The 16,435-nt window shown below is 43.5% G+C and overlaps 2 protein-coding genes across 4 annotated transcripts in view; one reads left to right on the top strand and one right to left on the bottom strand.

The window, feature by feature from the left end:
- LOC138961471 (coatomer subunit beta-like) overlaps positions 1-16,435 on the bottom strand; it is a 62,548-nt gene that overhangs the window by 43,949 nt on the left and 2,164 nt on the right. For all 3 annotated transcript variants that reach the window (XM_070333118.1, XM_070333117.1, XM_070333116.1), the window contains 2 exons: positions 15,792-16,021; positions 15,136-15,305 (listed from right to left, as the gene is read on the bottom strand). In XM_070333118.1, coding sequence (XP_070189219.1) covers positions 15,136-15,305; positions 15,792-16,021 — 400 coding nt within the window. The remainder of the gene's footprint in view (positions 1-15,135; positions 15,306-15,791; positions 16,022-16,435) is intronic.
- LOC138961470 (uncharacterized) lies at positions 6,534-12,587 on the top strand. Its single transcript, XM_070333115.1, has 5 exons — positions 6,534-7,535; positions 7,976-8,354; positions 9,607-9,689; positions 10,044-10,335; positions 11,062-12,587. The coding sequence occupies exons 1-5, from the start codon at positions 6,921-6,923 to the stop codon at positions 11,781-11,783; spliced, it is 2,091 nt and encodes a 696-aa protein (XP_070189216.1). The 5' UTR covers positions 6,534-6,920; the 3' UTR covers positions 11,784-12,587.

The following is a 16,435-nucleotide window of genomic DNA, read 5'->3' as shown; positions in this document are numbered from 1 at the left end:
TGTGTTCTGGAAGATAGGATAAAACAAACTCGTCAAGATTTTTGCATAACGCAAAATATGGCTCACTGTCACAAAGAGCAAGAAAACACAACACTGATAAAACAAACAAGCTCTATTTTTGGGGGCCATTTGGCATTTCAAGATCTTTTAATGCAAGAGAGGCAATTGTTTTTAAAAAGACAACAGCAACCCTGGTAAGACCTAAAAAAAAATAGGTGTGGTTACGGTAACCCGACCTACCCTATTTTTAGGGGCCGACCCTATAACTTTTTATTACATTTGTAAAAAAAAAAACTCACAAAAACCAAGAAAACGAGTGCAGAAAACGCAATGAAAGCGAAAGCGCCCGAGTCGCACACTTATTTCCCTGTCAAGTAGGTTTAATTTGTACACATTAGAAAAAAAAGTTAAAAAAAAAAAAAGTGATTGCCTACCTTCCTACCCTATTTTTTGGGGTATGTTACCGTAACCACACCTATTTTTTTGTGGCCTAAACACACACATATTCTTTGAGGGTTTTCCATCAGCCATGGGATACAATAATGCTGACAGTCCACAAAGCCCTCTCCAACTTCCCTGTCACTCAACACCTAGGAATCCACCCTCCACTCCACCCTATTACATCATAATCTTTATTTATTTGGTCTTCTTCCTATGCTTTACAATGTCACTGTCATGTTGCTGTTGTTGTTGTTGTGTGTGAAAGCTTACGGAAAAATACTGCTCAGTCAAGGTCACAAAATCAAATGTCGAAGAGAGAGAGAGAGAGAGAGAGAGAGAGAGAGAGAGAGAGAGAGAGAGAGAGAGAGAGAGAGAGAGAGAGACAGACAGACAGACAGAGAGAGAGAGACAGACAGACAGAGAGAAAGAGAGAGATTCTTTTCTTTATTTGGTGTTTAACGTCGTTTTCAACCGTTCAAGGTTATATCGCGACGGGGAAAGGGGGGAGATGGGATAGAGCCACTTGTTAATTGTTTCTTGTTCACAAAAGCACTAATAAAAAAATTGCTCCAGGGGCTTGCAACGTAGTACAATATATGACCTTACTGGGAGAATGCAAGTTTCCAGTACAAAGGACTTAACATTTCTTACATACTGCTTGACTAAAATCTTTACAAACATTGACTATATTCTATACAAGAAACACTTAACAAGGATAAAAGGAGAAAGAGAATCCGTTAGTCGCCTCTTACGACATGCTGGGGAGCATCGGGTAAATTCTTCCCCCTAAAGCCCTGTCCAGACTTGGCCGCCGTTTTACGCTCTATGCGCCGCAGGCCGTTTTGTGCGTCGCGCGGGATTTGCCGAGTGGCCACACATCGACGATTTTTTTCACAACGCGGTATCAGTGAGCGGGTCACCTGACAAGAAGGTTCAGTTGCATTCGACTGCCGCGCCGCGAGCAGCTGACGTCATCGCTCTGGTTTGCTCTGATTGGTCAAATTTCCGTCGTTCTATGTCTGTGTCATAGAAATTAGAACACGCGCTATTCTTCTGCAAATAACGCTTCGCAATCATTGCACGCTGCGGTGCACCCAACGGGGCCGTTTTGAGCATAAGTCAAATGTGGACAGGGTCGGCCGGGAGTGTCTGGACGGGCCTTTACCCGCAGGGGGTAAAAAGAGAGAAAGAGAGAGACAGACAGAGAGAGACAGAGAGAGACAGACAGAGAGACAGAGAGACAGACAGACAGTGGGGAGGAAAGGGGGGTGGTGTTCAGAACATTCTTTAGTGTTTGACTCCCTAAAGGAAAATCAAAGTTTCCAAAAGAAAGCAGCTAATTTCATACATACTCAAGTGTGGGCTGGGGGAGAGTGAGACAGACAAAGACAGAGAGAGGAGAGAGAGACAGACAAAGACACAGAGAGAGGAGAGAGAGACACAGAGAGAGGAGAGAGAGAGACAGACAAAGACACAGAGAGGAGAGAGAGAGACAGACAAAGACACAGAGAGAGGAGAGAGAGAGACAGAGAGAGGAGAGAGAGACACAGAGAGAGGAGAGAGAGACACAGAGAGAGGAGAGAGTGAGACAGACAAAGACAGAGAGAGGAGAGAGAGAGAGACAGACAAAGACACAGAGAGAGGAGAGAGAGACACAGAGAGAGGAGAGAGTGAGACAGACAAAGACAGAGAGAGGAGAGAGAGACAGACAAAGACACAGAGAGAGGAGAGAGAGAGACAGACAAAGACACAGAGAGAGGAGAGAGAGAGACAGAGAGAGGAGAGAGAGACACAGAGAGAGGAGAGAGAGACACAGAGAGAGGAGAGAGAGAGACAGACAAAGACACAGAGAGAGGAGAGAGAGACACAGAGAGAGGAGAGAGAGAGAGACAGACAAAGACACAGAGAGAGGAGAGAGAGAGAGACAGACAAAGACACAGAGAGAGGAGAGAGAGAGACAGAGAGAGGAGAGAGAGACACAGAGAGAGGAGAGAGAGACACAGAGAGAGGAGAGAGAGAGACAGACAAAGACACAGAGAGAGGAGAGAGAGACACAGAGAGAGGAGAGAGAGAGAGACAGACAAAGACACAGAGAGAGGAGAGAGAGACACAGAGAGAGGAGAGAGAGACACAGAGAGAGGAGAGAGAGACACAGAGAGAGGAGAGAGAGACACAGAGAGAGGAGAGACAGAGAGACACTGAGAGAGGAGAGAGAGAGACACAGACAAAGACACAGAGAGAGGAGAGAGAGACACAGAGAGAGGAGAGAGAGACACAGACAAAGACACAGAGAGAGGAGAGAGAGACACAGAGAGAGGAGAGAGAGACACAGAGAGAGGAGAGAGAGAGAGACAGAGAGAGGAGAGAGAGACACAGAGAGAGGAGAGAGAGACAGAGAGAGAGGAGAGAGAGAGAGACAGAGAGAGGAGAGAGAGAGAGACAGACAAAGACACAGAGAGAGGAGAGAGAGACACAGAGAGGGGAGAGAGAGACACAGAGAGAGGAGAGAGAGAGAGACAGACAAAGACACAGAGAGAGGAGAGAGAGACACAGACAAAGACACAGAGAGAGGAGAGAGAGAGACAGAGAGAGGAGAGAGAGACACAGAGAGAGGAGAGAGAGACACAGAGAGAGGAGAGAGAGAGACAGACAAAGACACAGAGAGAGGAGAGAGTGAGACAGACAAAGACAGAGAGAGGAGAGAGAGACACAGACAAAGACACAGAGAGAGGAGAGAGAGACACAGAGAGAGGAGAGAGAGAGAGACAGACAAAGACACAGAGAGAGGAGAGAGTGAGACAGACAAAGACAGAGAGAGGAGAGAGAGAGACAGACAAAGACACAGAGAGAGGAGAGAGAGACACAGAGAGAGGAGAGAGAGACACAGAGAGAGGAGAGAGAGACACAGAGAGAGGAGAGAGAGACACAGAGAGAGGAGAGAGAGACACAGAGAGAGGAGAGAGAGAGAGACAGAGAGAGGAGAGAGAGAGAGACAGACAAAGACACAGAGAGAGGAGAGAGAGACACAGAGAGAGGAGAGAGAGACACAGACAAAGACACAGAGAGAGGAGAGAGAGACACAGAGAGAGGAGAGAGAGACACAGACAAAGACACAGAGAGAGGAGAGAGAGACACAGAGAGAGGAGAGAGAGAGAGACAGACAAAGACACAGAGAGAGGAGAGAGAGACACAGAGAGAGGAGAGAGAGACACAGAGAGAGGAGAGAGAGACACAGAGAGAGACAGACAAAGACACAGAGAGAGGAGAGAGAGACACAGAGAGAGGAGAGAGAGACACAGAGAGAGGAGAGAGAGACAGAGAGAGGAGAGAGAGAGAGACAGACAAAGACACAGAGAGAGGAGAGAGAGACACAGACAAAGACACAGAGAGAGGAGAGAGAGACACAGAGAGAGGAGAGAGAGACACAGAGAGAGGAGAGAGAGACACAGAGAGAGGAGAGAGAGACACAGAGAGAGGAGAGAGAGACACAGAGAGAGGAGAGAGACAGAGAGACAGAGATAGGGGAGGAGGGGAAAAAATCAGTTTCCATGAGTAAAACTATGTAATAGGCAAATTTGGTACATACTCTTGTGGGGGGGGGGGGGGAGGGGTGGGGGTAAGGACAGGGAGGGGTGGGGGTAAGGACAGAGAGCGACTTGGGAGAAGACCAAAAAAAGAGAAGACCCAAAAAACGAAAAGTGTCCACAGGTCGAGCAACACTCTGAATACAGTGGAACCCCCTAGCTCAGGCCTCATAACATCTTAGACAATCAGGAGGGAGACAAATAATTGAGGTAAATGTATAGAAAAATTATGTACAGATAATCTCAAGAATCAATAACACCGAGTTCATTTTTTTTTAAAGGGGGGGGGGGGGGTAAATCGCTGGGTCTTAACCAAGCGGGTTCCACTGGATGCCCCAGTCCCAGGTGGCCACTAATTATTCCATACCCCTGCTGTGATAACAACGAGGTTGCCACACGGAGTAGAAAAAAAGTGGAGGGGGGGGGGGGGGTCGAGGCAATGAGCTGTGCGTGCGTGATGTATACGTGAATGTGTAGGGAGAGGGAGGGGGGTGAGTAGGGAGAGGTGAGAGAAGAAGATCCTCCCGCCGCCTTCACAGGTCAATAAATCAGAGCCCAATCACCTATCCTTTGGGATCAAATTATCACACCCACAATCTCTCCAGCACACAAGTCGCCGCGCGTGCCACTTGTGGGGTTGTAGCCATACTAATGAAGGGGTCAGAGTGTTGCCAAACTGGGGGGGGGGGGGGGGGAATTAGAACCACGGGGACAATTACCTTGATGAAGGGGGTGTGAGACGCAGGAAGGGTTGCGAACCCACCGCGATTGTGTAAAACCACATGTCCTGCGGGGTTGAAAGCGTTTGATCGTTTTACGGACCAGCTTGGTGTGAACATTGATGAACAGCTTGCAAACACGTGTTGCACTACAGGGACAGCAGATTATCAAGGATGGGAAAGGAACAGGGGAGGTTGGCGAAGTATGCGCTAAACACGAATTTGCATCGGAAGATAAGAAAGAATTCAAGATAACATATTCTTCTTATCTGAAGATGCAGTATTGATCAAACCAATTTCGTGGCGTCAAAAAAGTGAGAACTAGTTTCGAGGATCGAGGCACCGCTTTCAATAGGGGAGACCGGGGATAGTCCGCCTACTTTTATGCTTTTGGTAGCATAACTGGCGAGTTTGATGATCTAGAAGACTGATTTTTTATTTTACATCAAGACAAATGTGTAGCTGATATCAATGTGCAGACAGTTTTTATGTGCGCATGAACATTTGTTGTACATACTGCTTTAAGTAGACCTACCCTAACGTAGGCGAACTTGCCCGAAGTCGGGGTAAGTCCGCCTACAGGGTGGGGCAAGTCCGCCGCTCTCATCCCATAGTAGGTACAAGACTAGTAGTGGGCAAGCTTTAGTGGCAAATCTTTTTTAATTCCCTTCAATATTTAGGTTCAAAAATGCCAATGACAAAATACGAAAGAATGTAACACAAAATTACGTTAGGGGAGACCGGGGCTAGTCCGCCTACTTTTATGCTACTTTTATGCTTTTGGTAGCATAACTGGCGAGTTTGATGAACTAGAAGACTGATTTTTGTATTTTACATCAAGACAAATGTGTAGCTGATATCAATGTGCAGACAGTTTTTATGTGCGCATGAACATTTGTTGTACATACTGCTTACGGCGAACATGCCCCATGACAAATAGGCGGACTTGCCCCTGCACGGGCAGGCAACTCTAGTGCCAGATAACGAGCACAACATGGGAAGGAAGAAGCAAAACTTTTGTCAGAACTCGACCTTAATTAACGCACTTTCACTCGACACCAAGACTAAGTATTTGTTCTCAGAGGTAATGCATCAAAACCTAAGTCAACTCCTATGCATTCATGTTACAAAAATGAAGAAAAACACTTTTTGTGATCTGTACTCACGATATATGGGCGCGCAACCTCTGAACTTCTGCAGGATATGGCGGGAAGAAGGGACACCACTCCCACATGGTGTGAATGACTAAAAGGTGGCAAACGTAAGAATAAACAGACAAAGGCGGATGTGCCCCGGGGGCGGACTAGCCCCGGTCTCCCCTACCTGATTGTTACGGTCAGGCGTCTTGCAGCCGGTTTGATGTTTTCTTCTCACACCTCCCCCTAGTAACACTCTCTCTCTCTCTCTCTCTCTCTCTCTCTCTCTCTCTTTCTCTCTCTCTCTCTCTCTCTCTCTCTCTCTCTCTCTCTCTCTCTCTCTCATACTTTCTTTTCTGCTTGTGTCCTGATAAAAATGACCAGATCTATACGTCTGTATCAAGTTAAACTCAGTGTAGCTCCACCAACCTAATAATGCCCCCCCCCCCCCCCCCCCCCCCCCCCCAATCTGAAATTAATTTGGAAGCAACCACAAAGTTAACACAGTTTTGTAGCAGTTGTTGTTCCTGTTGTTTTTACGATGACCCGTCTCGGTCGTTAGTCGACACTATCTAAATATAGTCTCGGCAATGACTGTTTTATGGTGTTGATCTATATGTTTGATGCCGACAGATTGACCAAATGTTTCTATATCGCTTCACGCGACTTGTTTTTCTTTCTGGACGGCAAATGTAAACATATTTCACTCTTCGTACTATCAAGCCAAGGCTCACCACGTGTTTTTGAACAGTGTTGGTGACAAGTTTGAACCGCCCCCTTTTAGTGATCCCACCAATCACCGCGACCATAACAAATCACGCAACGCCAATCGAAAACCCCACTCGCGGACAGAGCGCGATGAAACGACTCACACACTGAATCTGTTCACAGCTCATGTGGAAACGGGACCCCGCTGTCAAATGATGAATGTGACACTTATTTCGTGAGTTGTCCGTGGCTTCGCCAAGTATACATTACAAAGATCTTGTACAATCTACTGTTTCTCCTCAGCAAACGGACTTCAGCAAATCGCTTGGAAAATGACGGCAGCAAGTCAAGAATCAACATGGCTGCAAACCAACGCGCAACAGACTTTTCTTTCTGGCAGCGATTTTCGGTTTGGTCATGATGGATCTCGAACATCGCAATTCCATTTTATTGACAACTGTGCAAAAACTGTTGATCCTGACGCAGCGTCAAACTCATCATCGGCTGTTTACTCATTATCCGACATCAGTCTGACCAGCAGCTCTTGTTCCGAAAAGGATGTCGCCGGAGCTGAGGTTTCGCCATCGGAAACTAAGGTTTCTTCAGAGTTTTTGTTCCTGCCACCTTGTTCAAGCACATGCCGCGAAAATGCTGCTGCGGATCTGGCATTCCAGCCCAGTTATTCACCTCCATGTTCTCCCGACAGTGGATCAGAGTGTCTCCCTTGCTGTGACGACGACATTGACACTAATATTAATGAGACTGACAAAGACTGGCGTCCCATGAGCTCAGGAAGTGGACACTCAGTCTCATCTCAAATGTTTGATGTGGTTAGCATGAGAGACAAACTTGAGGCTCAGAGAGAGTACTTGATCGGCTCCTTCCAGAGACAGCCAGGCCTTCCTCAAGCCTTGACAGCGCGACCAAGATATCCACCTGTGGAAAAGGTGAGTGCTACTGCTGGTCAGCACGGTTTCATTCCATCATTTCAAACTTCTGTGAGATTTCTCCTCTTATTGTTATATTTAAGAATTTTGGTTTTATTAGTAAAGTGAAACTGAAAGGGTTCAGGTCTTCAATGGCAGACAGCAGTAACTCTAAATGAAACAAATGTTCCAACTTCCAGTGAGTTCGGCTTTATTGAAATTGGTAAAACATTTCCAGAGAAAACTACCTACAATTTAATTAAATCAGAAATGAAATCTGTTTCTTATTCTTTTGATTATGCACTTTTATGAAACCAAATAAGCCAAGTGCTGCAATAGTTTGTCATTTACTAAAACTAAAAGTGATTTACAGACAACCATGAGATAACACTTTTTTCTTCTTCTTTTTTTGCCCTTTCAGTTCGAGCATACATACAAGTTACATTCGTTCACATTTTCAGCCAACCAGCCTCAAGATGAAGGAAAAACTTCACAAGTTTGGCAGAGCTACACAACGCTTCTGGAACAGCAAGATTCTAAGACGACACCCCGCAGCACAGAGGTGTGAGATTCAGCTTCAAGGGTTTGGGGACGGTGTTGAGCGACTGATTCTCATCATCAACTGTCACAAAGGGCATGGGGCAGAAACTCTTCACGTCTACATGCCGTCAGTGGCGTCACTGTTTGAATCCGACAGAGTGGTGCTGCCCAAGTTTCTGCTTCCGAACAGTTCGGGGGAGCGGATGACTGTAAGTGCCTACGGCATAGCAGTTCAGAACAACGACCAGCTGCCCATCTTCAGCGAGGTGGTCATCAGTGGAGTGTGCACGATTTACTCAGGTATGCATTTGTTTTATAAACTAAAGACTTCCTTTGCCTGGAAAATGTATGCAAGCTCATTTCACATTTTCAGTTAAAATCAGTATGCCAATTTTATTTTTACGATGCTACTGTATTCAAAAGAAACCTGCAAAAACAAACAAAACACAGTGAAACATACTTCTTTTCACACAACTTGTAATTAGTTTTCACAGTGTAGTGTTTTACTTTTAGGCTGCAAAGTGTTGCTCATGCTCATACAAGAATCACATTTTGTTTATTTTTTTTAAAACCTTGTAATACTAATTGTTAGTAACTTTGTTGTAGTGGTTTTCAAAACATATCTGCAGGAAACCTACTGCTGTTAAGATTTAAAAACTGTTGTCATCATTTTCACGAGTTTTCATTCACAAACACCTGGGAAATAAATCTCATGTTCCCCATGCAATAACTCGAGGTGGTGAATGGGTTTGAGCTTTCAGGTGAAACGTGGATTGTCAAAGTAAAAGCCAATCAGGCTGATTGTTTGATGTGTAGAACCATCGTAGCTTTGGATTTGTGTTTCCGAGGACAACGATTGTAAGCATTCACTCTCACAGACCCAATCAATGTTGATAATTACCGCGGCGACTCATGGTCAATTTGCAACTTATCTCTGTAAATGTAATCGCAAAATCCACAACGAAAAGTCATAAACACTTAAAAGAAAAGAAATATGCTCAACACTTACTGAACTCACAGGTATGATCGCAGCTCTGTACATTTTCAGACTGGAAGAAAAGCGTCAACAAGCTACGTTTGACGTCACATACAAGTTTGACTTTGTTATCTCGTGCTATTGTGACGATGCTTTGTGGCCCGGAGTTGGATTCTAAAAATTCGTCTCCCTGTGGGTGATTGTGCATTTTGTTGCACAACCAAAATGATGACAAAAACGATGTTTGGTGGCTTGTTGTCAGACCAGCATTTTGTTGTTGGTCCTTTGGGGAGCATATCGCCTTTTGTCTCATATTTATCAACCGCGGCCTTCGGCCTTGGTCGATAAAGATGAAACAAAAGACGATATGGTCCCCTTGGACCAACAAAAAAGCTGGTCTGTCAACAAGCCACCAAACATCTTATAATGTTCTGAATACTGTTTTCCCTGTATAATCAAGTGTAAAGACATTTAACGAAACATGACTGAGTGAAATATTTGGCTGAGTCAGTGAGTGAAATACTTGCTTTGTCATATTTTCCACTTTTCTTTATATCATTTTCCTTGTCTTTTCAGGTTCTACACTGATGACAGGGCAAGTAGAACTGCAGCCACACAGGCCTTGCCATTCCCTCACTGGTCACAGCAAGGCTATGCAGGTAAAGTCCAGTATGGTATCAATTGATTCACTATCAGCAATAGTGTTAATAATGACTGCAAAATACATGTCAACATCTATACATGTACACAGTAAGCATTGCATTTAGCCTGTGTTCATTTTGTCAGAAAAAAAGCAAACTTTTTATTGGTGGCATTACTGTGTTCATTTTGTAGACTGTATTCAGAATGGTTCAATTCAGAATTAAATATTATCGAAGCATGTTCTGTATTATATCGTGATGTCAGGGAGTAGATCTATGTATTCTAAACATAAAAGCGTCTTTACAGCTCACTTTATTCAAAAACGTTTTGCAACCAAATCTCAACTTGTTCTGTCTTCTTTCCTTCTCCAGAGTAGTGGCAGCAGTGTTAACACATCTTACAGCGGCAACAACAGCTACAGTCTCTCCACTCTACCCACACCTGTGGCCAGACACTTCACGGAGCTGTGCGTTCTTCAGAAGGCAAACCCATTCCACGAATACTTTGCGATGTCTTCATCATCCTGCGACCATCCAGCCGCCTTCACTGCTCAGCTCGCGCCAGGAAATTATCATGCTGTCTGCAGTTACCGGCTAACCAACGGCCCTGTTGCGGGTACCTTCCCCGTTGACTCGGCCACACCGGCTGCTTTCTTCACAGCTTGTGAGTGTTCTTTACTTTTTCCTAACATGCTTCCTGGGATGTAATCAGTGAGACAAGATGGTTGTTAGGCAATAAACACAATCTGATGTCTTATTTAAAATGTTTGAGATGAATGAGAATCTCTCTGCAGCTAGCCAAGACAACTAGCTTTCCAAGCAGAAGTGAGCTTTAGTGATTACGCACCTATCAGTATCTATACTTGGAGCTCTTACTTGCATTTCCTTCTGACAATTCCGGTTCATGTTCTTGTGTGAAATCATTAAATGGCAACTTGATCTTAAAGGCATATGTACTCGATGACTATAGTATACACGCTAATTACTTTACCAACAGCTGGAGACATGCTAAATTAAGTTCCCTGCAAAATATTGTGGTCTAGGACCCCTTCAATGTTGAGATATGTTAATTTTCATTTTGATCTGGATCGTCCTATTTATAGATTTGGCAACACATGTAACGTTGATGCAAGGGAGCTAACACCGCGGCTTTGTTGACATCCTCACTTTTTCAGAGGCTAGAACAAGCTGTAATGCATGTATTATGGTCCGCGCATGGTGACGTATCGTCATTATATGGTCTTATGGTGCGTTTGACATCGATTATGGGCAAACTACACTTTGTAAACACGGGAGCGCGTACATATGCCTTTAAGTACAAGCTCACAAATAAATTTGAAAAGTGCAAGAAAAGCAGAACCTAAAACGAGTTGTCAATATTTCCTTCCAGACACAGACAAGGTTGGTGTGGCAGACGACCTTAAAGTTGCAGCGACCATGGAAGTGCAGGTCTCAAGGAAGGGTCCTTTGCTTCTTCGTTCCCTGCCTCTCCTGAAACTTCCTGGCTTCAACCTGGAGGCCCTGATGACCACTCTCCGCACTGGACAGAACTACACAGCCACTAACTCACAGTCAGCAGCCGGTGATGTGGACACACCCGACAAGGCTCTACACATCTGTGCCTGGGACATGGTTGCAACACAGCAAACCCACAAGAAAACTACACAAGCCAACAATTTGCTTGTGGAGAGCATGATGGAGATGTCCGGCAGTTCAAGCTCTCAACCACCAACGACCACAAACCCGAGGTTATCAACAGGCAACCTGGAGTACGTCCTGCTGCCACCCCTCTCAGTCTTCAACATGGGCGTGAGTCTCTACTTCGCTAACTCCTGGAGCTACTACGACAAGCACTATGTCACCCTGGTGCTTTGCAAGAAAGGGTCCCCGTGCCAACAGGTGTGCAAGAGAAACTTTCACAAGTTGGATCCCTACAACAACCCCTTCTTGTTCCGCAAGAGATACTTTGACCCTGAGCCAGGCGTGGCAGTGTATGCATCAGGGAATGTCAATGTTGAAGTTGTCTACTCAAACAGTGACACTATTCAACAACTGATTTCCTCCTGCTCTGAAAATGTCTACTTCTCCAAGGTGCAAGTAGGAGGTGTTTAAGTCTGGATGACAGAAGGCAGAATACAGCACTGTAGCCCTACATTTAACTTGATGAAAAGAATGGCCTATTACAGTGCATGAAGTGTGAAATCAAGACATGATTATGTACAGCCTCTGCCAGTTGTTATCAAGAAATGTTTTCACTTATGCAGGGCCTAGCATTGGAAAAAGTGAGTTCAGCTTACAATGCTAGGCCCTGCTTATGTTCTGCTATTGCCAGGGTTAAGGGGTTGGAGCATGTGGTTGTGAATTGCAAGTTTTTGAAATTCTCCCTCTCAATCTTTTTTGCTTTATCACTACCTCTCTCTCTGTATCTCCCCTCGGTCTTTCTATATTTGTCATGGTGAGAGGCAATGTAGATGTGTAAATTATGAGCAATGTTTTGAGTAATATATTATCATTTACTTGTTAGTGTTACTAATATTAACAGTAAATTTATTCGGTGATATACTCTGAAAATGTGCTGTTGACAACTAAATGGTATGAAATTGTACCAGATTAATTTCATCATGATCCATAATTGTACAGAATTATATTTTATACAGATATATACAGTAAGGAGTAACATGTCTACATTTTTCTTGATAACTTTAGTACTTATCTATGTACCACCACCAAGGTATTATTTAATATTGTTAGACTGGACATGCAGGTAAACATTTACTGATTTAGCTATACAATGTACAAAGATGTGTTCTTTAAATCTAGAGGCCTGGAGAGGAGAGGTGCAGGTTTTGAGTCAGTTATCTCTGTTACTGAAGTTGAATAATTGGAATTCTTTCTGAATAAAAGTTGTTCAGTTCAGGTGATGGCAATCAGTTCTTTTGAAAGTTTGCAAGCTTTTTTCCTTGTGATAGTTGAATTTGCAGCAATACAAATTTACAATACATAATGCATTTTCACGAGTTTTCATTCACAAACACCTGGGAAATAAATCTCATGGTCCCCATGCAATAAACCGAGGTGGTGAATGGGTTTGAGCTTTCAGGTGAAACGTGGATTGTCAAAGTAAAAGCCAATCAGGCTGATTGTTTGATGTGTGGAACCATCGCGGCTTTGGATTTGTGTTTCCGAGGACAACGATTGTAAGCATTCACTCTCAAAGACCCAATCAATGTTGATAATTACCGCGGCGACTCATGGTCAATTTGCAACTTATCTCTGTAATCGCAAAATCCACAACGAAAAGTCATAAATACTTAAAAAGAAAAGAAATATGCTCAACTGAACTCGCACGTATGATCGCAGCTCTGTACATTTTCAGACTGGAAGAAAAGCGTCAACAAGCTACGTTTGACGTCACATACAAGGTTGACGTGTTATCTCGAGCTACTGTGACGATGCTTTGTGGCCCGGAGTTGGATTCTAAAAATTCGTCTCCCTGTGGGTTATTGTGCATTTTGTTGCACAACCAAAATGACGACAAAAACGATGTTTGGTGGCTTGTCGTCAGACCAGCATTTTGTTGTTGGTCCTTTGGGGAGCATATCGCCTTTTGTCTCATATTTATCAACTGCGGCCTTCGGCCTTGGTCGATAAAGATGAAACAAAAGACGATATGGTCCCCTTGGACCAACAAAAAAGCTGGTCTGTCAACAAGCCACCAAACATCTTATAATGTTCATTTGACCATCACTTGTTCAGACAAATCAACACATGTTCTTCTTTACTGCTGGTCACAGAAGGCGGGAGTCAAATAGATAAAACAGCTTAAAGCTTATTCAAATCTGGTTATTGATGTTCCACATACATCCTTAAACACACAGGTAAAACAAAAGTTGTTTATTCATCCAACTCAAAGTAGGGTGACCAGGGTGGGGTGCTAATTCTACTTTGTGCAATTCTTAACACCAAGAACTGATTAATTTCAAGATACACATTGAATAATGATCATTAGGAGTAATCAAGCAGAATTTCATGAAGGTCCATTACATTGGTGGGAGTAGAGACAGCTTAAAAAATGTGACACCGAAACATGCGTAAAGCTGAAAGAACAGCTTTTCGCTGCGTAAGCAAACAAACAGTAAGTCTTGGGAATGAGAACCAACATTGATTGTAATTCAATCAAGCTGGGTTTAGAATGTAACAGATTCTGTGATATTTTAGATTATCGGTGTTAATCTCAGTTGAACACCGGAAATTTGCTCATTGAACACCTGCTGGCAAGGTGCATTGATACAGCTTTAACTAGTCTAGGTTATACTGACTGTGAGGGTAATTTTCAAGTAGGACTAGGAAACACAGAAGGCTGGAAAACACAGAGACACTTATTCATGCGAAGAGATGACCTCTTCTGGATAATTGGATTGATGGATTTAGTCAGCAAACAAGCCAGTCGCCCTCACCAGGTTTACAGACACACAAAAAGCAGACATAAACCAACAGATAAATAGAGATTACACAATGTTCTATTTATAACTCACGTTGGGAATCCCGAGAGACTTTCTTGGTTTAGTGGGGCCACTTACGGGGGTCGAGGCTTGCCGAGACTCCCTCAGTGCCCCACTAAACAAAGAAAGTGTTCCTAGCGTTGGTTTTCGGTCATTTGACTGACAAAAGCTCCAAAATGACCGGCATGTTTCGGGCTCAACTGGTCAATTGTCCGACAAAATTGAGCTTGAGCCGGTCTGTGACCACGTCGGTCAATAGCAAAATCAATCTTAAATTTGAAATGAAATTCTTATTCAAAACTGTCCAACTCATCCCGAACATCGATCGACTGTGTGTCATCCTCATGTCTTGCAAAAAAAAGTTAAAAACTGACCCAAAGCATCGAAAGCTTACGTTTTTTAGCACCTCATGGAGCAGTGCAGCAGCATGTGAACAAAACAAAACAGGTGAGGGAGGGGGTTGTGAGAATGAGACAGAGAACGCGGCAACCGATGAAATGAAAGTAGATTCAGAGAGTGGGGCCGACCGTGGGTTCGTACAAGACTGGCTTCGCCAGTTCCCATGGCTTCGGTTTGACGCAAGCAAAAACAAAATGTTCTGCAAAGTCAATGTATAAAAGTTTGCATTATTATTATTAATGTACAAAGCTAATCAATACCAAATATTCAAGATTTTTATAATTTCTTAAGCAGCATATATATTATACGTGTTATTAGTAAGTTTAAACAATATGAGAAAATTATAATTAGCAACAAATATGATATAGTTCAAACTATTTTTTAAGGATCAATCACGACTGGGCCGCATGACCAACACTTTTTGCATCAGCTGGTCAAATGACCAGTGTTTTTTTTTGAGAGGTGGTTATTTGACCAGCAAAGCCAAATTTCTAGGAACACCCCTGCTTTACATTCACCAAACACACATGTATTGCCCATATCTCTCTCACATGGGTGCTTACCTATAGATAGTGTAGATGGCCAGCACAGCATTTCGTCGGACGTAAGAGTGACGGTGTTCCAAGCACTGTCGGATGGAGGGCATGAGCGGCTCGACCAGTTCCGGCTCTTTCAGCTTGCAAAGGAAACGCAGAGTGGATCCACGGATAAACTCGTTGGGATGCTGCAGATCCTACACACGCACACAAAAAAGTCACCAAAAAAACTTAATTGCTGACTCAACTCACTCAACTCAAGGACTCGAAATGTTTCTGTCCATATAAAAACAAGGAAAAATGCCATGCGACATGCTGCAACAATATCAAAAAGAAAGCGGGCGGGAAAATTAATGCCAGCAATATGTTTTTCATGCAAAAAAAAGTTTAAAATGCATGACAAAAGCCTGCATGCATAATGTTTTATTTCCACAAAACACTTGCATAATTTGGTGAAGTTCTAAAATGACCAAACTTTCCTTTTCTAGGCATAACAGAAATTAAACCTATTGTGAAAGAATACTGACTCTTATTATAACAGAAGCACAAGTATGCACTCGTCCACAACCCCATACAAAGTTATTTCTGCAGTTCGTCTATTAGAAAATAGAACTGCATGTTATGACAGAGGTATTTCCAAGATTGTCCATTAATTAACCACACACACAAATCAGCCGTCTCACCTTCCTGTAAGCATCACAGACAAGTATCATCTCCTGCATGAGCTTGCCGTCAGGGTGGTACTTGGGCACCACCTCCCAGAAAACCAGCAGCAGCTTCTTGACCATGTGGTCCTGCATGGGCATAACGAAGCGGATAACGGTCATCAGTAGTGAGCTCATCTTCTCCCCGTTCAGGATCATCTGGATCACCTTCTTCAGCGCATCGATCTTGGTACGATTGTCGCCCTTTTCTGGAAAAGATTTGGGAAAGAGAGAAAAGTTGTAAGATGTCTGCAAGGTTTACACTTGTTATAGCAGTACAGCATGCTAGGTGTTTTGTAAACCTGTATAACCAAAAGGCAAGAGCCATAATACATTTAATATTTAATAATAATAATAATTAGAGTTAATATGGTGGGAACCACAAAGAATTGTGCTCTCTGCGCTATATTTGTATTGAAATTTGATTGTAAAGCAGTCATTTGGTCACAGCAATTGGTAAAACTAGGTTGTAATGACAAATTTGAAGCTAAACATAGACACAAAACCCTCTTGATTGCGGTCCAAAAATGTTAGGACGGACTGCCTGACAATTGAGGACGGACTGCCTGACAATTGTTTTCCCCGGTATTTTTACACAAACACATTTATAATACCTGATAAAC

This window comes from Littorina saxatilis, linkage group LG3, assembly GCF_037325665.1.
Source record: "Littorina saxatilis isolate snail1 linkage group LG3, US_GU_Lsax_2.0, whole genome shotgun sequence".
NCBI classification, from domain to species: Eukaryota; Metazoa; Mollusca; class Gastropoda; order Littorinimorpha; family Littorinidae; genus Littorina; species Littorina saxatilis.
This window is presented reverse-complemented; position numbering and strand designations above follow the sequence as displayed.